General features: G+C 39.9%; 2 protein-coding genes across 2 annotated transcripts in view; both read left to right on the top strand.

Moving 5' to 3' along the window:
• DAB1 (DAB adaptor protein 1) overlaps window positions 1-9,217 on the top strand; it is a 418,072-nt gene extending 408,855 nt beyond the window's left edge. Inside the window, exon 22 of the mRNA XM_045028235.1 lies at window positions 5,948-9,217. Coding sequence (XP_044884170.1) covers window positions 5,948-5,992 — 45 coding nt within the window. The 3' untranslated portion in view covers window positions 5,993-9,217. The remainder of the gene's footprint in view (window positions 1-5,947) is intronic.
• An 11,540-nt stretch (window positions 9,218-20,757) lies between these two features.
• C8B (complement C8 beta chain) overlaps window positions 20,758-21,980 on the top strand; it is a 33,738-nt gene continuing 32,515 nt past the window's right edge. The window contains exon 1 of the mRNA XM_045026548.1: window positions 20,758-20,948. Within this exon, the coding sequence (XP_044882483.1) occupies window positions 20,857-20,948 (92 nt within the window). The 5' untranslated portion in view covers window positions 20,758-20,856. The remainder of the gene's footprint in view (window positions 20,949-21,980) is intronic.

Below are 21,980 nucleotides of genomic sequence, written 5' to 3'. Positions count from 1 at the left end.
AGAACGGAATAGACTCTCAGCATCTCAGAGACCTCTTTCCAGGATCCATTCAGTAAGCTCAATCAGAGCTAACGAGAGCCTAGATAGAAACTCGTAGGGATGATGGTAGCTCCTTCTCTGCAGTTGGCTGTAAACTCTGGAACACCCACTGAAAGGAAATCATGAAGAGTTCCATTTTACCCTTTGCAGGCCCAGTCACCTCTTCACCATCATATTCTCCAAAGAACCTGAACAGGAAAAAAAAATAACAGCAGTGTAATTGTAGAGAGCAACCCTAAATTACACCAAGAAGGAGGGATAGTCTTTCTGGACTGTCCTCACAGTTGTGTGTACTAAGATGCTAAGTGACTTGCCTTTTAAAATTCTAATAGTTAAATAGATGTTGGACATTAGGAAATGCTTCCAGTCTGATGTAGTCACTATAACATCCAAAATGCTGAATATCAAATAATATTCACTAAATAGATGATTGGGGTATTCACACAGCTACTGGAATCTAAACACAGTTGAAGTTATTTTTAAAAATATCTTAAGCGTCAGTGGAAGATTAGGACAAGCCCTTCCATTATCACTGGGGTGTATACTTTTTGACTGCTGTCAGGTCCCCTAGAGCCCGGTTTACTGAATCTGCGTTTTATACACACAAAGCACGTTGTATCCAAGATACATTACACTCCAGAGTGCAGTTCTCCCAGATTTCTTTAACCTCCCTTCTCTGCTGCAGATTCTCAGCACAGGATTTTCCTTTTGGCTGGATGATCAGAAAGCCCAGTCTCATTTCAGGAAGCTTATCTGCTGAGACTGTGCTTACCGATTGCCTAGCCAGAAGGAAAACCCTGTGCTGAAAATCTGCATGAGGAGAGAGGTTAAAGAAATCTGAGAGGACAGCAACTCTAGAATGTAATGCATCTTTTATACAGCATTCTGCATATACAGTGTATATTGAAATGATCACCAAAGCACTGCAGAAAGTTGCCAATTAACACCCGCAAGGCTTGTGCTCTCACATCACAAGCCCACGCTGATAGTGACACTTTTTGATTATGCCCTATGGTAACTGATTTGTTTGAGGAGCACTTATTAGTAATACATTAAAAATGGAATCATGTTTATAATGTTTACATCCAGTTAGCTGATACAGTTCTAAGCCAGAGCTGTGAACCGTCACCCAAACGCATGTTGTTTGCTTTTGGCATTGATGATTACAAAAAACACCCCTTAAAAAGAAATATTGAAGTCTGAGGTATAACTTCAACAAAAGTATGTAGTTATTTATTGAAAAAAATATTAAGTTCATTGCAATCAAGGGAAAGTAGGCTAAAGTTTTTCAAACTTGGGGGCATACAGTTATGCTCCTAAATAAATGGCCAGATTTTCAGAGGTACTGAATATACACTGTTCCCAGTGAGATCAGCACTCATCACCTCTAGATACAGGGACCTACTTCCTAATAGGCCAGGCCCTTTTCTCAAATAATTGACTTGGGTGCCCATATCCTTTTTCACTGAACATTTATAGCCACCATCTTTTGTATTTAACAGACACTGTCCACAATAAGTAGCCATACACCAGCATCTGAGTAGGGTTGAGCCAAACATTAATTTGATTATTGATTACAATATGGATAGGGAGAGTCACTTTTTAAAGCATCCGTGATAAACTGCACATCTTAATGTCAAGTAATGTCAAGTAATATTTATCAATAAAAAAGAAGTATCCATTTCTGTTCAGTGCATAGAAGCTCAGTTTTCCCCTATAGTTAGGGCCCTACCAAATTCTCAGTACATTTTGGTCAATTTCATGGTCATGGGATTTTAAAAATAGTAAATTTCATTATTTCAGCTGTTTAAATCGGAAATTTCACAATGTAGTTATTGTAGGGGTCCTGACACGAAAAGCAGTTGGGGGGGTCACAAAGTTATTGTGGGGGGGAGGGTTTGCAGTAGTGTTACCGTAAATTCTGCATCGCTGCTGGCAGTGGCACTGCCTTCAGAGCTGGGCAGCTGGAGAGTGGCAGCTGCTGGCCAGGAACCCAACTCTGAAGGCAGAGCTGCCAGCAGCAGCACAGAAGTAAGGATGGCATGGTATGGTATCGTCACCCTTACTTCTGTGCTGCTGCCTGCAGAGCTGGGCCCTCAGTCAGAAGCTGCAACTGTCCGGCCACCCAGCTCTGAAGGCAGCAGCTCAGAAGTATGTGTGGCATGGTATGGTATTGCCACCCTTACATCTGCGCTACTGCTGGCAGGGCGCTGCCTTCAGAGCTGGGCACCCGGCCAACAGCTGCCGCTCTCCAGCTTCCCAGCTCTGAAGGCAGTGCAGAAGTGAGGGTGGCAATACCGTAACCCTGCTAAAATAACCTTGCGGCCCCCCTGCAACTCTCTTTTGGGTCAGGACTCCCAATCTGAGAGACACTGGTCTCCCCTGTGAAATCTGTATAATATAGGGTAAAAGCACTCAAAAGATCAGATTTCATGGTCCGTGATGCGATTTTCATGGCCATGAACTTGATAGGGCCCCACCTGTAGGTTAATAGAACTACCTCAGCATCCAGCATTTTTCTGATATTGCCATTGGGTCCAGCCATCCTATTTCATAGAAGGGGGAAACTCTGTGAGGTTCAGGACATCTACATGAACTGTCAACCCTCTGTGCTACTTTCAGGATCCCTATTTTCCCTGACAGGAGCCTCACTCAGGAGTCATTCTCCCATTTGCTCCTTCTGCCATTACCAATATCCTACCATCCCCCAGTGGGAGGAAGGTAGAAGGCTTAGAGTAAAGGTTAATGCTGCTATGAGAATCATTAAGTTTGATTGCCTTTAAGTAGTATTTCCTCTGAGTTTTGATAGGAGTTCACTCTGTAAGAAGACCGCTTTTCATTTCTGCTGCCCTCATCCCTCTGGCAGGAACACCCACAGAGCCCTACATGTGTGGTGTTTGTGAGGAGGGCCTACCTGTGGTCTTGAGAGGATGAGATGAGCATGCTCTTTAGAATCTGCTCTCCTCTTTTCTTTTTTTTTAATTATCGGGACCTTTCTGTCCCTTTGTGCTGTCCTTTGCTCCTCTCCAAAGCATTGTTGTTGTTAGTTCTTCACTGCTGGGGTATGGTCAACAACCACTGTCTGAATTTTCTCAGACTAACATTAGTAGATCACACTCTGTCTCTGACAAAAACAGGACTTCTTATTGAGAAGATTACCTGGAACCTTAACAATTAGGCTCTTGCTTTGACATCAGGAAGGAAAACCCTATTAAAGGAGAGACAAAAGTGCCTAACCCCATCCTTTATCTGTCAGGGCTCTGGGATAACAGAAAAAAAAATGTAAATGAAGTCAGAATGACATGATGATTACTTTGGCCACCTTAAGTGTATGTTCCAGGTGAACACTAGGTGAAAGTAATAAGTTAGGCACATCTAATGTTGATGCCTCTTTGTGCCTAATACACTGGAGAAACTGTTGAAGAAGAATTCATCCTGACATATATGTAAATCTCCTATATGATTACAAGGTCAGCGAGACCTTGCGGATCTGTCACTTAAGTGCATCTGCATAAGTTAGAGCTATTTGAGAACAGCTTTAATAAGCACACGTGACATTTTCAGTAATATTTTTTCTTTGTAGCATTTAATAACTGGAATTCTTAGTTCTGGATTAATCATCCTTTTTTTTTCTACCCCAGGACCAGCAAATGCTGGGAGAGTGGCCTATTGTGCGACAAATTTCTCATGTTAATTAGTACTGATTTTCTCTGGGCTAGGCATGATCATTCTGCCAGTTCTGTGTTAACTGTGCATGAAAATTTGGCATAGGTGGGATGTTCTTCAGAACAGAGCATATGAACCATATTCCTGGTCATCTCTTCTGGGTACCTTCAGTTTTTCAAGGTCACAACATATGTGTGCGTCTGACTGTAGATAATTTCTTCACCCTTTAACCAAATCATTCAGGGGAAGATTTTTCTTACTGTTCTCCAGTTGCCACAGTTTGCTCAGGGGTTGGCATGGGTAGGAGAGGGACAGCTCAAACCTTTGCAACATACAGCTGTTTTGAGGAGTAAAGTGAAGACGGACACAGAGCGACAGATGGGCTTCCACTGAGATGTATGGAAGCAGTTCACACTTTATGGGAAAACCACATCCCACTGCTCTGCAGCCATGAAGAGTTTAACAGTAGGGCAGGATTTTAAGAGTTTGTACCAGGAATGTGAAATCCCCATGAGCCATGGAGCCCAGGTGTGTGTGGAATCCCTGCAAATGGGGGCACAGCAATGACTGAAAGTGAGAAAAGTGGTTCCACCACTACATGTTTCCACCAGCCATTGTTCCTCCATAGAAGCACAATCAACACCGAAGCTGCTACAGCCCTGAGCCTGTATAGGATCCATGGAGGAGCTCCACTCCTGCAAATTCACATAGGAATGAAGGATTCCTTCTCTTAACTCCAGTAAAACTCCCTAGCACACAGACCAGCAGCTTGGGCGTTGCACTGAGGCCAGGATTTGAGTTGTTGATAGTTCACACTTCAGGCTGTAAAAAGAACAGGAGTACTTGTGGCACCTTAGAGACTAACAGATTTATTTGAGCATAAGCTTTTGTGGGCTACAGCCCACTTCATCGAATGCATAGAATAGAACATATAGTGAGGAGATATATATATGTTCCATTCTATTCATCCGATGAAGTGAGCTGTAGCCCACGAAAGCTTATGCTCAAATAAATTTGTTAGTCTCTAAGGTGCCACAAGTACTCCTGTTCTTTTTGTGGATACAGACTAACATGGCTGCTACTCTGAAACTTCAGGCTGTGAGTGTGCAGATTCAGAAAGGCGTGTGTTGGTTTACATTCAACAGGTTACCTTTGCAACTACAATGGCTAGAAACTAATGATTAGCCACCGACTCACCACAATAAACGTTCTTATTCCCCCATTGGCCAGTTGTTCAGTTTGCCTAATCCTATAACTTATTTATTTCATGTTAGCTTTTGCTGTCCTCTCTGTAATGTGAATTTGATTCTGACATGGCTAAATTTAACTTCATACCATTGTATTTGAATATTTATTATAGTGTGGAAAGTTAATGCAATGTGGCACTAATTAGCCTTTCTGCCTGTCTCGTTCTCTTTTTAGGTGTCATTCTCAGTTTAAAAAATTCGTTTCTGAAAATGAAGTAGAGGGCAGTCTTACTATATCTTGCAGCCAGAATGAATATAGTATCAAGAAAACACAGTGTCAGATACATGAAATATCACTCTGAAGACATGGCAGTTTTCCTATATCTAAGAAATTCATAGTAAAATACCTATTGAGCAAAACAACATGGTTTCTTCCAATAGTAATATAATTAGACTTATCATCAACCCCTGCAAAATTAACTTTCATGGTTTTTCATATCAGAATTCATAACATATATAGTAGAAATGTAAACTTTATCCATCTTAAATCTAACTGCAATGTCATGAAGTCATCCTACAATAGCAATTTATCTGTTAGCAAACATTTGTTCTATATCAACCATATAAAAATACCCAGCTATGTTTTGTGCTGTCACGTCTGGGCGAGATCCTTAGCCTGACATCTGTGGAGTTATGGTGATTTGCACCAGCTGAGGATCTGGCCCATGAACTTCAGAATATCTAGATATATAATTATCACTGGATTTCTTCACACATACTTACCCAGCAACACCTCCTGAGAACCAGTGTACAGTGCATATGGTAAAGTTTAATTGAGGCTCAGTATATGTGTGAAACTTCTGTGATGTAATGTTGAATTGCTTTTTCTTAAAAATTCCTTTGGGAAGCCACAATCATTCAACACATGAAGGCAAGCAAACATTTCCTTAGCTGTTACCATTGGGTTTTATCTCTAGATGCAGTGCTGTTCACAAGCAGATGTTCTAAAAATGTCTTCAGACGTCTCTGCTTATTTTTATTTTTATTGTCTTCAGGAAACAGAACCTCTCTACGCCCAGATCAACAGACCTAAGAAATAGCATTATTACAGGCTTGTGGTGCTTCAAGACTCCAGTGAAAATCTACAACCTGACAGGCCTTTTGGCTCTTATGCTTGTTTTCAATTGATCGTGTCCGACAAAGGATAGAGGATTGCCCTACCAAACGTACCTGACCGTTTTTGGCAATGAATGGCAAATTTCTATGGCAGCACAAACATAAAAACGAGCCCTGCTTACCATGCCAAGCGTCTGAGTTCTGAGCACTCACAGTACGAAATCTTACTCCTTGTTCTTCGTTTAAACTTTTGTCCTCTTCTTTACATCCCACCTGAACAATGGGCATTTGAAATTGAATACGTATTAGCCATTGTTTTTCTTTTAAGCAAAAAAAAAGCAGAATCCATATGTAGCAGTGGCATCGTCATTCAACAGCCTTTCAGGCACAAGTCTGCACTTTTTATGTCATGGTGACATGTTTCTCATTGTCATTTATATCAGGCTACTCTTGACGTTATATTCCCCTCCCTCCCCACCTCACCTCCGTCTTGGCATATTTAAAAAAAAAAAAGACAGGCTGTGTTATTTTTTTGTATTTCTTATTCTGTTGTTTTGTATGGGTAACAGAATTTAACAGCAAAATGCCTCCTATGGAAATGATTCTTAACTTGAAACCGCAGAATGAAACTGTGTTGATTGTCCATCCTGGTTGAAAAACATCGCCAAATGGACCTTTAAGTTATAGCGCATCACAAGGAAGAATTGCTGCTTTTCTGTTTGAATACTCATTCTGTGGGTGGAAAAAGGACATCAAATCCCATTGATGAAAGAGGTGAAAAATATGTTATTTCCTAGGAAACTCATAAAACAAAGTACAGTAAAGGAATATTTTTTATTTCTTCGCTATCTTGCTGCTGTAATGCTATGCAGACAAGTGTTTTCTTCTCTGTGTGCCATTTTTGAAGAAAAAAAATCATTTGCCAAATAATTCTGGTATAATTCTGGTTTATGGATTTTAGACGAAACAGACTTTATAAATGGGACAGTGATGGCATGAATTTTGGAATAACAAACTGATTCTGTGATCAAATTGTTCATCTTTATCACTTTTTGTACATCAGAAAATTCAAATGGGATTTTTATTTTATAACTTGAAAAAAATCTTACCGTTAAACTCTTTAAATGTTTAAGGGGAAATGGCTTTAAGGAGTTCAAATGAAAATTGCCAGTTTTTTGTAAATATAAATGTTATGAAAATTCTTTTAATAATGCCATTACACTGTAGAGAAGGTAGCAAATTGCAGTGCTTGGAAGGCGTGGCAAACCCAATTTGTGGTTCTTGCATCACATATGTTTTTCACATGCTTATTATAATTGGCAGAGGCTGAAGTGCATCTGCCAACAGCAATTAGCTTGTCAGCAACTAGTAAAATTGCTGGGAACACAAGATTTTATGACCTAGCTTTTTCCACACTAGTATACATTCTCCACATTAAAAAAAACAACCCACATTTCATAGATGTTTCTTTGATTCCGAAGTCTCTAAATGGAAGTCATCAGACTGTTTACACACAGAACAGAAGAATTTAAAAACTCCTTTTTTTACATTTATGAAACAAAAGTGCAGTGTTTGGGTTCATATGTTAGCACATGATTTTCATAAAGAATCTATATATTTTTGCCCTACAGAGAATTGTTATACAGGTCAAATGTGTTTTCCTGATGTTCCTATGCAGTTACAGTATATTGAATTTAGTGGTTTAACACTAAAAAAAAAAAATTAAAGAAATCAAACGATTAATCTGTTTTTAGGGTTATTGTGCAGATTTTGTTTTTAACTTGAAACATTAGGATTTATATTTCTGTCATTGATTTAAATAGGCCTGAAGTAGTAAATCTTTTACTTTCTTTCATCTCTATATAAGCTAAAAAGGGTTTAGAAGACAGCATATTTACTGTAAACATAGAAAGCTGAAAGATGAACTGGTGATTGTTGATATGTACACCCAAATCTCATGATTCCAGTCTGATATTTTGAATTAGGTAAACTAGAGAATTGTGAGTTACAGAAGATATATGAATGACATATTACATATGGCTAGACCTAATGACCATGCAGAGAAGAGATCTTATCCTCTGGTCCGTCATTGTTTGGTGCATATTCCATAGGCATGTAGAGACACTTGTAGCAAAGTCATATTTTCACATCAGAAGAAAGGTGCAAACAGTTTTCTAACTGTAGGAGTTAAATCAAAACCAGATGGATTGTGTGTTTTGGGATTAAAATAAGGAAAAAAATATTTCCACAGGGCATTTCTTTTTTAAGGATATTTTCATAATTTTGATCTCAATAAGTGGTGCTACTTTCTTCCTTAATATGACTTTTTTAGGTTTTGTCTTGCAGTATTGAACCATGAAGACAATAATTTTGATTCCTCATAAACATTCAAAGCGTTACATAGTCAATACATTTTCAGTTATGCAGTAAAATGTTTAAAGAGAAGGAGACGCAGAGTCAAGACTCAGTGGATCCATTGACATTACGTATATAGGGCTCAGATTGGAAAAGTAGGTACAAACTAAATGAGGTTGGGATTTTAAGATCAGTTTTATGAGAGACCATAGTCCACATTGTCATTGGCCATTTTGTTTTTATTTTTAACCAATATTTTTAAAAAATACATCTATAGCGACCATATCATTATCACTAGACTGCCCTTCCTTGTCATAGTTGAGATGCTGATTTGCAGAGGAATGTGGGGAGTCTGCACTGTACCCGTATTGTAGATAAATAACAGATCCAGCTTGTGCAATTGTTTAAACTCTCATCCTTCACTAGCACTAAATTTGTCACTTTAAATTTTAAAACCAGGGAATCTCACCCGACATCCTGTTACCATCCCCAGAAATTTCTTGATCTTTACATGTCATGAAAAATATTTTGATAGATAGTAGTCATCCAAGTGTCTGATGAAACCTATCATCTAATAATGTACTGGGCACCTTCTTTGCAAAAATGTTTACTCTGTGGTTTTCATTCATTTTTATTTCTGCATTCTGACATATTTTTTTAATAAAGATAAGAAAGATAAAATGACTGTTGCAGTATGTTTCTAGACCTACTTTAACTTTACCTCAGATGATGACCATTTGTTAACATATATGGACACATTATTTTTAACTTTATGTGTAATGCATTCAACAAAAAAACCAACAAATTTTTAGAAATTTTCCATTAATTTCTGTAACACACCATGTAATACTGTTACAAATAAAAATGTTTAAAAAAATCATTGTCATTCAAGTTAATTTGTTCCATAGGCTCTGCCCATTGCAGAAAGCTGCTCACAGAAAGGTGCCAAAGTTTCTCTTGAGTACAATTTGTCATGGACAAGCTTATCTAAGACTAGGGATTTTGTGGGGGAGGCCCACCTGAGCCACCTTAAGCAGTACCTAGAAGTGTTGAGGACCTGCCCTCTGAAAATTAGTCCCCTTTTTGGGTTTCTTAAGGTAGACACCCCAAAACACTAGTCATTTTTGAAAATATTGGCCCATATCTCACAACTAATCAAATATATGATCATATGAGGAAGACCATGGTATTTAAGACCATCTCAAGCGGAATTTGGTTCTTGACTAGAGAAGTTGTGAATCATCATCCTGCTGAAATTTCACCCTTCAGATAAATTATGTAATCATGACAACTCTTAGGCTAGGCAAAAGCCCTGTAATGAAAGTAAAAGTTTGACTTTGTGGCCAACATTTTCAAAAGGAGGAGCCCAAAGGCACTTAAGCATGTGTATAATTTTAAGCAATTGAGTAGCCCTGTTTATTTCAGTGGAACTTTTCACATGCTTAAAGTTTCATATACGTCCACATGCCTTGAATTGAGGCCCCCAACTCAACCTGTGGAATTCCTTGCCAGGGGATGTTGTGAAGGCCAAGACTATAACAGGGTAACTAGATAAATTCATGGAGGATAGGTCCATCATTGGCCATAAGCCAGGATGGACAGGGATGGTGTCCCTAGCCTCTGTTTGCCAGAAGCTGGGAATGGACGACAGTGGATGGATCACTTGATGATTACCTGTTCTGTTCATTCCCTTTGGGGCACCTGGCATTGACCACTGTCGGAAGACAGGATATAGGGCTAGATTGGTCTGACCCAATATGGCCATTCTTATGTTCTTAAGTCCATATTTTCACAGCAGAATAAAATTGGTCTGATTTTCTTAGCTGCTGAGCACCACAATTGAAGGTAACGGGAGCTGCGTCTGGAGAATAACAGATGTGTTTTGTCCAGTGAGTGATGCCAAAATATACAAGATGCAGGAGGGAAATGTAAGCAGAAAAAAAATCTTGTTTTGATTCAGCCTCCTCTCCTCCAAAAGAAAACAACAAAGAAGTGCTCCATCTTCCTACAGATTATACTGATCCATTAATTGCTTACATGCATGCATACTGTTTGATAAGAGTTTAATCCCAACTCATGCTCCTATAGTAAATACAAGCAAAAGCTAATCTAATTATAACAGTCAATGTATTTAAATATTAGATGAATATTAGTAAACTTTCCATGGAACGTTTTTTTATAAAAACTTGAGAAATGCAGTAAAATTTAGGTTCTGACAGTTTAAATGCAATAATAAAGAAATGTATTGACTTAATTTGATGCGACTGCCTAACTTTTTACATCAGGGACCAAATTCTTGTCTCACTCATGAAATTCTGTTTATTTCAGTTGTTTTGCAGAGCTGTAAGTGGGAGCAGAATTCGGTCCAACATTTGCACTTCTAACATGTGACTTCATAGATTTGTGAGGCCAGAATGGATCGTTTGGATCATCTAGTCTGATCACCTGCATAACACAGGTTTATGGCCCTTTTTCATGTGCCAGTCTCCATCTTCACAGATCAAATAAAGTGAAGTGCTTCCTTCTTTGCTTAGACTGTAAGATCCTTGGGGCAAGGGATGTCTTTCATTATATGTGTATACACCGTGTAGCACAATGGAAACCCAATCCTAATCGGAGTCTCTAGGCACCGCATAATAAATATCAAATTATAACACCAACAAGCCAATAAAGTCTTAAAATTATTCTTTCAAAGGCTCAAGGACTCCAGAAGTCTGAAGTTCATATGTAGGAGGAGGATTTCCATTTAAAGGGTACAAAAATAAGCCACAGGGGAAAGAATCAAAAATAAATCCAGCAAAACCAGAAGTACAGTATAGGAAACAAGCCCTCAGAGATGGAATGAAGAAACTGTTCAGGATTGGAAGAGATAAATTATGTCACAAAGATAAGCAGGAGACAGACCTAGGTTTTGCATGTATTATTAGGGGATTTCTAATAGTGATTGGTTGGATTCCTGGCAATCAACACAAAGTCCTCAAGAGAGGAGAAATCTGCTCAGAGATACCGGTGCTTGAAATCATCTTATTGACATAGTTCTATACAAGATGCAAACACTTAATGAAGGAAGACAAGGAAATTTTTTATTATAAAACTCCAATGTGGGCTAGGGGTGATAAGCAGTCCTGTAGCACGCATCACAAATGGAAAGATACTCTGGCAGCAACGGGGCAGTTACAGGTTTATGGTGAAATAAAAGACTGAAGAGCTAATCTGCAAAATATAACAACAGTATAAAGGCTTGAAGCAGAATTGATTAAGAAATAAAATACAATGCACCTTATCCCAGCCACCATGTCAAAGGAAGAACTGATATACAACTAAGTAACTAGTTATGTTAATATAATGAGAAATAATACAATTTTTTTGCACTTTTCTAGTACCTTAAATTCTAAGGATCTCAAAGCCCTTTACAAAGCTGGAAGAGCATGACTTGAATGGCAAGATTACCAAAAAGGGAAAATATCATAAACAAATCTGATTCTTATTGCAGTAACTCAATGCATAACATTATAATCTGGGCTAGGTGGATCACTTACAGAATGTGAGTATAGCCCAAGATATACGTTTGGAGATGTTATATAAAATGATAAGGAAATTATATTCATTTGACAGGTGCTAATTAAGGGCATGCTCCATGCAGCAGTCAAAGTGCTTGAGGCTCAGGCAGTAAAATCACATAGGCTCAAGGTTCTGGCAGATTTCTCTTTCCATGTCCATGAATTCTTATAAAGCAATTGATAAGGTAGATGGAAATTCATGGTTTTACCTTTACTGCATTATAATAGCCATGGTGATTTCATACAATGGAATCTTAACCATCATAATATGATAACAGTTGCTAGAGATATTTGCTTCTTTTTCCTATGCTATGACATAGCTTCTCATGCAAGTCCTCTTCCTGAACTGTCTCTTTCTTTCTTTCTTTCTTTCTTTTGCATGGCTTATGGCCTTTACAAAGTAATTCAATTTCATATGTATTACTTTTCTAGCAAACGACATTAGCAATTAGAAGAACGCCATCAGAAAGGAGTGAGTGAGAATGCCTGCTCTCCAATAGCCATGGAGCAGGTTTGAATCCATGTTGTGTGACTATTTCTCTCCACCAAAATGCTAAACATGTCAGGGTAAATGAACAAAATAAAAGTCTCTTTGGCTACCAGCAAATGCAATGTTTGGAAGAAATCTCTGGAACGAATCTCTGAGCCTGGGCATTTGTGACTCTTTTCACTGATGCCATTTTTCACAAGTATTTGTATTGAACCTTATGGTATCACTACACTACCTGCTCTGCTGTAAGGAACAAAGACATCTCCAAATCATGGAGATGATGCCGTTGTACAGCCCCGTTGAAATCCAGAGGGCTCTGCATGAACCTCAGTGAAGAACTGGCTATGGTTTGGTATTGCTTTCCTATACCACCAGTACAGATTTCCTGATTGTAGGGCCAGGCCTACAAACCTTCCCAAGGGTAGACCTTATTTAAGTAGGACTTACTCAAGTACGATTAAGGATTTGCAAGATCAGGCTCTGTATAGAATCATAGAAGTGTAGGACTGGAAGGGACTTGGAGAAGCCTTCTAGTCCAGTCCCCTCCACTCAAGTATAAAGGACTGCAGAAGGAGTAAGTCTCATAAATAACTTAGGATAAATAAAAGGCTTGGCTCAGAAGATAAAAAAGTATTTTTTTTCTTCTTGTGGTTGCTGTCAGGTGTGTGGAAACTGAATTATACATCTCCACATGTAGCAACCTGACAATGAGAAATATGCGGAGATAGCCTGATTCGATTCCCTGATTACTAGTAACAAAACCTATCTCTTTCTGAAATCATCCTCCCGGAGACAGGGAATATCAGGTCCATTAGTGAAACGACTGTCCACCTATTAGTTTTTACAGCTCTAAATAGTCTTATCTCAATGGAACTGTTTGCCTTGTGGTTCATCTATCAAGCCTAAAATCTCTTATAAGGGCCAGAGAACTCTCAAAAAGAATAATAGACTTAAAATGCTCTCTTTAAGTAGTTTTCAGCAAGAGAAGAATTTTTAAAGTATCTTTAAATATCTGATATTATTTGCTATCTTTTCAATCCCATTTCATAGCCCTCTAGGTACCATCTGTATTTGTCAGAGCTCCCCTTACCAGCAAGGCAAGGAAATCACAGCCAATTTAAAGGAAACAATACCAGCTTACAGAAGGAGGAAATCAGTGTTCATTCAAACTCAGAGACATCCATGAAAGTAAAGGGCAGGAAAAAACTAGGGCTAAATGGTGAGCCTTGTTGATGGCAAGAAAAAAAACCCATTTTCTTAGTATTTGGGCCCACTAAAAAAATCAGAAGCCCGGAGTCTGAGGAACTCCTGGGATTCCTGACACTTTAAGATTTTATATGACCCAAGATCTGGCAAACTGAACAACTCTGGGGAATCTTTTTATCCCCTGGACAATAGGCCGACTAAGCAGTGGCCTCAGTCAGAGGCCCGTTCCATAGGCAAGTATATGGGAAATGATTAAATTTGGTGGTTTTCTTAAAAGCCCCAATTCCTGGAGTCATGAGATTGTGAAACTCTCAGCTTTTTCTCTGTGTGTGTCTGGAGAGAGAGAGAGAGAGAGTTGAACCCATTATCTTAAAGTATTTATGTTCATACGTGCATCATAATAGAAGGTCAATCTTGCTGTAAGGAACAAAGACTTGTGAGTGATGCACTAGAGTGTGGTTTCCAGTGCTGGAGATAATCAGTATTGGATTAAAAATAGGGATGAGTTTCATCTAATTTCAAACCCATTTGAGCATCATGGGTTTGAAAGTTCTCATGGCTCAATCCTAGAGCCACTGAAATCAATGTCAAAAACCTCCCCTATTAATATCAAATATTACTGGGTTTTTTTATTCTGCTCCTGTAGAAGAGGGTGAAAGGTGTAGTAAAGAGTGGTAATGAGGAACCACCGTATCCATTCCATGTGCTGATTTCAGTTAGTGCCAACCTAGCCTGTAGAAGGAAGGCTCTTTTATCCCTAATACAGATCACAGCTCTTTCATTTGACAGGAAAATATGCCAATTTAAAAAATGGAACCACCTTTGGATAGAATTATGGGTTTAAATTACTCATACTAGTTTTGGGAACTCTACAAACTCTAAGAATTGGTTGCAAGCATCATGAAACCTCAGACACTGAGGTTAATGAAGTCATTGGTGAATTAAGTGGACAGGAGTGAGTTTCCGTTTGTAGATGCATCAAAATCTACATCCATTAACTTACAGCTCTGTCAGAGTTAAATGCTCAGAGACTTAACACAGATAGGCAGCTAACTGTTGTCTAAATCTTCTGTGGTGCAGAAGGGAACAACACACTGCAAAAATAATGCAGTCAGGAAGTGGGAAATGGCTAGGAGATAACATTCCAACCAACACACTGCAAGAAATGGGGCGTCACTTGGGGAGTTGAAATATAGAGGATCCAGCTCTGAATTTTGCATTTTAGGCCCATCTCTTATTGTATGTGCCTGATTTTGCTTTGAAGTCCACTTTGGAGAATGTGGTGGTGTATGGCGAACGCCAGCACGTGGGTACCTCTGTCTCTTTCTGATTAATACCACCCCGTCTATCTGTTAATCCAGTAACTCAAATGTGGTTAACCTGCAGATCACTCTGCACTCGATTGTTGGTTTTAGAGTATACATTGCATGCCTTATGTCTGTAATCTTGGCTCTGGTATGGTTATTGCTAAACAGTATACTGCCTTCCCTGACACACATCCCCACACCGAGAGGTCTTTCCTGTACATAAGAACATAAGAATGGCCATACTGGGTCAGACCAAAGGTCCATCTAGCCCAGTATCCCGTCTACCGACAGTGGCCAATGCCAGATACCCCAGAGGGAGTGAACCTAATAGGTAATGATCAAGTGATCTCTCCTGCCATCCATCTCAACCCTCTGACAGAGTCTAGGGACACCATCCCTTATCCATCCTGCCTAATAGCCGTTAATGGACTTAACCTCCATGAATTTATCCAGTTCTCTTTTAAACGCTGTTATAGTCCTAGCCTTCACAACCTCCTCAGGCAAGGAGTTCCACAAGTTGACTGTGTGCTGTGTGAAGAAGAGCTTCCTTTTACTTGTTTTAAACCTGCTGCCCATTAATTTAATTTAGTGACCCCTAATTCTTCTATTATGGGAATAAGTAAATAACTTTTCCTTATTTACTTTCTCCACATCACTCATGATTTTATATACCTTTATCATATCCCCCTTTAGTCTCCTCTTTTCCAAGCTGAAAAGTCCTAGCTTCTTTAATCTCTCCCCATATGGGACCCATTCCAAACCCCTAATCATTTTAGTTGCCCTTTTCTGAACCTTTTCTAGTGCCAGTATATCTTTTTTGAGATGAGGAGACCACATCTGTGCGCAGTATTCAAGATGTACGCAATGGGGTTTATCTGTGCACCAATGATTAACAACCAAATCGATCGTATCAAAGGTTGAGTCAGCTGCATCTGATAGACACAACATTGTTTTATATTGAGGCAGCATAATTTGAAGCAGATATAAAACTTTGAACAGCCTAGACCATCTTTCCTAATTGTTTGTTCTCCATATATAGAGATGAAAGAGCAGTTAATCATTGTCTCCATGCTCAGTAATATTAGGTTAAAAAGTGGCTAACATAACCACAGATTTTCATGAGCATTTCCCATAAAGAATCAATTGACATTTTGCTTGTTCTGTGTTAAATCATTAACATTAAGTTGCTTTGCTCTAAAGATGCAGAAGCTGATTGCTTCAGATGCATGGCTGAATAGTAACTGGAGAACCAAAAGAAAAGGAATAATTCTTGACCAGTCCACTAAACTGAGGCTGTATTTTAGTTTTAACTATGGTTTGTATTGTTAGAATTGATGTGCTTAATTTTTATAGGACACCTTTCATTCACAGACGAGCCAAAGCACTTTACCAGTATTATTTAGTATTTGTATGACAATAATGCCTAGAAGCCCAAACCAAGATCAGAGACCCCTTTGTGCCCTGGGTGTGTCTTATGTGTACATAGGCATAGTGAGAGACAGTCTGTTTTAAAGAGCTTACAACAGACAATAAGCTCCCATTTAGGCACCAAAATGGGAGCTGAAGTAAGTCTAGCCATTAACGTTGATGCTTACACTAGAGCTGTAGAGTGCATATGAAAATCTGGCCCTCTGGGTCTTGTTTCAGGTCTCCCAAGAAGTCTATGGCAGAGCAAGGCATTGAACCAAGATTTCCTGAGTCTCCATCCAGCGCCCAATCATTCCTCCTCCTTTACCATTTATTGTAGTTCATGCCAGTTTGTCTGAGAGCATGTATAATTCTGTGGGCAAGTTATTGATAGAAAGGTAAGAGAGGTATCGTATGATTTGTAATAAGCTACAGAATCATAGTGTCAATGGTGTCACCCTCTGCAGCATAGTGGGGGGGACTTGCTACTTCACCCCACCCCCAACTGCAGGTCCTCCACTTGGTGGAAATGTTGACAACACAGCCTCACTGGAAATGGGTCAAGTTGAGCCTCATTCAAAAGCCCTTTCTCTCGCAAACACAATAGTACCAAACATGAGACTCCTGGGACAATTATGTAGCTATTTATTTGAGAAAATATTTAGAAATCAATGTTTTTAATTATACTTTAACACAGGCATGTCAAACATGCAGCCCTCACAACTGACAGTAATGTGTTATATCAGTTAATGCTCAGAACAGAATACCTGATACAGATTTCTGTAAATGGAAGGAGTGCTGCCAGTTGATTTGCCATCATCGGCAAAAAAGCAGTTCAGTGGTATTGATTATCATCTTTGTTTATTATGCCAAACAGCTGTAATGAGGCACCGTTAAGACATCAACATCCAGCCAGAAATTTACTGGAATCCATCCGCAAGTGTTATGCACACAGGTCCATAACGTACATTACATTACATAACTCATTGCAATCCCAAAGTAATTTATTACAAAATCCTTGTTTTCACTTTGGTCTGGATCATTTTTAGACATCAGTGGGTAGAGGACTAGTAGTTGAATCTTTGGTGAATACCATCACAGAGGGTCTGGTTGAACACAATGCTTGGTGGCACCGTACATGCTATAAGAAGTGCACCCATTAGCTGAATTTGGCAAGATTGGAGAGAATGTAAATCAAGCATCAGGAAAAAGTTGAAGATGTTGGGACAAGTGCGAGACTTGCCTTATGGTAGGGCTCATGGCGTGTGTTTTGAGAAGAACACCTGCTTCTGTGATACGCCGGAAGCCCGAAGGCATGCATTAAGCACAGTTTCAACATGAGAAGGTGAGAAAGTGTATGAAGCAGTCATTCTTAGTGAGAACGTTGCTTGCAAAGTGGGTTTATTGACCCAAAAGTCACCCACGCTTATGATATTGAGTGCTGCATAAAAAAAATATATCGTGTTGCGGCAAAAGGTAACAGAAACAAATACAGGTTTTACTACTGAAAACTGTGCAACTCAGCTGGAGTTCATAAATTGCTTCACAGAGGCTCTAATGGATGGAAAAGTGGTGGCGATGGCTGAAGCAAAGGCTAAGTACAGAGAAATACATGCTTTGAATGGGATTGAAAAGGAACACATGCTTAGCAGGAAGGCTTTTAAAGCGCTTGTCAGGGACCAGACCAGCTAGGATCAGCTGCTGGCCTGCTCCCTGAGTAACTTCGCTGCTGGGTAACCAGTGAGCCTACTGGCACTGCCTAGGAAGTGACAGAGTAGCCACAGCATCTGAAAGGTTGTTGGTTTAGCAGCCCTGCTTCTGAGTCTGGCACCCACAGCAGATCAGTGGCAGCTCAATGTTTACCATGCTCACATCTGTTCTTGCCTGTTCCTGCTTCTAATCCCTGCATCTGCCCTGTTCCAATCTACTTCCAGTCCATGTTCCTGCCTGATTCCCATCCTTGTTTTCAAACCTGCTCCTACTCCACCTACCTTCCGCTCTGGTGCCAGCCCCTGTTCCTCTCTGGCTTCTGAGTTCTGGATTCGATCCTTTGGCCTATGACTCTGGTTACCCTCCAGCTCCAGCATTTAGCTTCTGTTCCTCCGGTACTAATCCTTGGCTCCACTTCTGGCCCAAGACCCCATTGCGAGGTTTCCACATCCTTTCAGGAAAGGTTGGCTGGAAAGATCAAATTACCTTACTGGAAGGCATTTGAGTCAGCCTCTGAAGACTCTCTCCTTGCTCTGAAAGTGCTTGGAATGGTTGAGCTAGACAATGATTTGGTCATAAATGCAATGGAGGTGTTCCTACACCAAGTTTACCATTTGAAGACCAACATTATGACACTTGCACAGCTACATTTTCCAAGAAGCAGACAAACAGAAAAGTTGTCACCAACAAGAAATGCATTTATACCTTCTAGCAAGAGGGTAAATTACCAAGCAATGGAATGGCTCCAGGATGGTTGAGTGCATCCAAAACTACCCTCCCCTGTCAGATATGGATGGGTCTTGGAGGGTGGACTGATCACACCAGTTACATGTGAAATACCATGCGCTCCTGAATCAGTCCTACAGGTAATCAGATGCTCATGTGGAAAGACCAGATGCTCAGCAACCTGCAAATATTTGGCTAGCAGCCTGCCGTGTACAGAGATGTGCAAGTGCGGCATGGAGGAGGAAGACTGTGACAATGTGCCTAGCAGTGGCGACCTGGAAGGAGATGACACTGATGATGACTTGATGAGTAAATGTTTTCCATCCTACACGTCAAGGCTAACTTCTTTAGGATTACCAAATATCAGTGTCTTTTTTTTTTATGTCAGACATGCATCCCTGTTTTAAAGTATAATTTAAAAAGTTGATTTGTAAATATTTTTTCGAATATGTATCTATATAATTGTTCTAGGCATCTCTTGTTTGGTACCATCGTGTCCATGGGAGAAAGGGCTTTCGAATGATACCCAACTCTTCACCCATTTCTGATGGTATATTATCAAAATTTCCATCGACCAGAGGACCTAAAGCTGGTGCCTAACGTTTTCCCCCTTTCATGCCACAGAGGGGAAAACCATTGAAATTTATGATTCTGTAGATTTTTACAACTCAAATGACACCTCCCTTACTTTGCTATTACTAACTTGCTCACAGAATGAGATTTTATTACATTGTGCTCCCAGACAAAGTACCAAAGTGACTATGTAGGCCACTGCAACAGCTGTTTTGCACACAGACGTCGCTCATGTGCTGCCTTAGGAACAAAATCTGCAAGTTATTGAGCACCCTGAACTCTGTTTTGAAATCAGTGAGAATTGAGGGTGCTCAGTACTTCTTAGGTGGAGTTCAGCAGTGCCTAGAAGGATCCATCCCTTCAGTGCTGGGATCTATTTTATTAAGAGAGGGGATGTTCACCAGGACCATGGGGCCATTCCCATATTTTATGAGAATCCCAGGGCATCTTTAAATTCCACCCAGATGGCCGCCAAACATGAACAAACAGAACCAGCACTTCTGTCAACCGGGGTGCTATGCAAACACGTAACTAAGACCATCCCTGCCCGAGAGAGCCCCGTTTACACAAGGGGGGAAAGAGATGTGGGAGAGTATGGTAAGAGTAAAAGGGAACCCATTATGCATAATAAATACTATCCCCAGGTCACCTCTTGCCTAGCCATTGTAAAACCTTAGAAATCATGAGGAAAAAGGCAAGTTCCATGGACTACAAGATGATTCATACATTTTAAGGCTAGAAGGGACCCCTATAGTTATCTGAGCCAATTTCCATAGAACTAGAGGCTCTCCTTTAGAAAGGCATGATCATTGGGTCGGATGCTGCCATCTTTACTCAGCAAGTGGCCTGGGCCCAAACCTGAAGCAGGGCCAAACACGTCTAACTTCCAGTGAGGTGTCCGCACCTCTCTGGAATTGGTCTGTTGTCTGTGGAATGGAAAGTTTCACTGCAGAATTAAGGAGAAACCTGCCCATGCTTTGTCTCTCTCATTCCTTTGCAACAACAAATGGATAGGTTGGGGTTTTTTTAAGTATTTTTCCAATCATCCCTTCTCCTAGTCACCAGATTTTTAACTTGCGTGTCACTTCTCATTGACTGTTTTCTGAGCCAAGATTTTAAATATGTGACTTTATTGGTGAAATATTTATTTTTTCAGCAATGCCCTAAGGAAACATAACAAAGCTTATGCTCAAATAAATTTGTTAGTCTCTAAGGTGCCCCATTACTCCTGTTCTTAAAACAAATGAAGGGGAAATGTAAATTGCTCCTAAGCTGATTTTTATTTTCTCCGACATCCTTCAACAGAGTTTTCAGAACTTCCTGTGTGCTAGCAACTATAAAGGTTGTCATGTGAATTTGTCAGGAGGTGGGTCATAGTTTTTCTACATGGTAAACAAAAGATCGGCTAATTTACCCTTTGCTGCTTGAACCACTTTCAGATCCAATAGAAGGCAGAACTGGAGTTCTGGTGGTTTAGGACTGCCAGTGATATTTGCTGATATTACCTTAGAATCATGAGCATATCGCATACTATACTTCTCTTGTACCCAGTGAAACTGTTCCTGTTTTGTGAAGTACTGGGCTTCCTAACCGTGCATTGCTTTAGGTAAGTGAATGTTCTTAAATAAATATCCATGCAATGACATGCTAGATAATGAAATGTAACACTGACCGTCTGCTTTTCCTTTTATGGTGAATAAGGAATGTCATCTGAAGCTGTTTTGGAGTTTCTACTGAAGTAAGAAAAGGCACTGTTTTAAAATGCGCATATTATGAAATGACTGGCTTGAAAAAAGTAATCCAGTCTGATAAATCTTATATGCCAAAATGTTATAGTCGTGTTGTGATGAAGTGAAAATCTGTTTGCAGTGCAGTTACTTACTGTGTGTACCTCACAAGGGCATTTTGAGGATTATTAGAGTTCAGCTTGATTTAGGGGTCAAAAGAAAATTAATTTTGGCTAATATTTGATAGCTCTTCTACTACCCGACTATAATTGGTACTTCCCGGGGGAGGGAGTACTGGATCATATAAGAGGTCTTTCCTTTACCTAGCTACTATGATCCTAAATGTCTCAACTGGTCTAATGCCTTTTGGTCCTCATTTCGTATAAACAAAACCCAACACCTGGACTACATAGTTGTCTGATCATTTTCCCCACTTCCTTTTTTACATGTGATATTGAATGCACAATATTAAGAACAATCTGCTATACAGGAGGGTCTACGCTCACAGCTTACATTTTTTTTGCATTCCTTGTGCTGGTGGAGGCTGGGGGCACTGATGGGGCAATTTGCTTATTGATGATGGGTTGTGAGGAGGAGGTGTCTAACCTCAGCCCCCACCCCCCAGCCCCTCTGGCCTTTAGGGAAAGGCATTGGTAAGCTCTGCAGGAAATAGAAAAGCCTAGGAGAGAGGATACAATTACTGTGCTCCTTGGGAGTTCCTGGAACTATTGTGTGTGTGGGGGGGCAGTTGTCAATCCACCCCAAATCAGGGCTTAGGCCTTCAAGACAAAATTGAGCTCTACATTTTAGAATTAAAAGTCCTTTGCAATGTTCTTTACCAAAAAAAAGGCACATTCTCTTTAACCCATAGTTGAGAAAGTGCAGTGTACCCTTGGCTACACATATTAGTT

The sequence above is a fragment of the Mauremys mutica genome, chromosome 8 (genome assembly GCF_020497125.1).
Source record: "Mauremys mutica isolate MM-2020 ecotype Southern chromosome 8, ASM2049712v1, whole genome shotgun sequence".
Classification (NCBI taxonomy): domain Eukaryota; kingdom Metazoa; phylum Chordata; order Testudines; family Geoemydidae; genus Mauremys; species Mauremys mutica.
The sequence above is the reverse complement of the archived record's forward strand: the minus strand, read 5'-3'. Positions and strand labels throughout refer to the sequence as shown.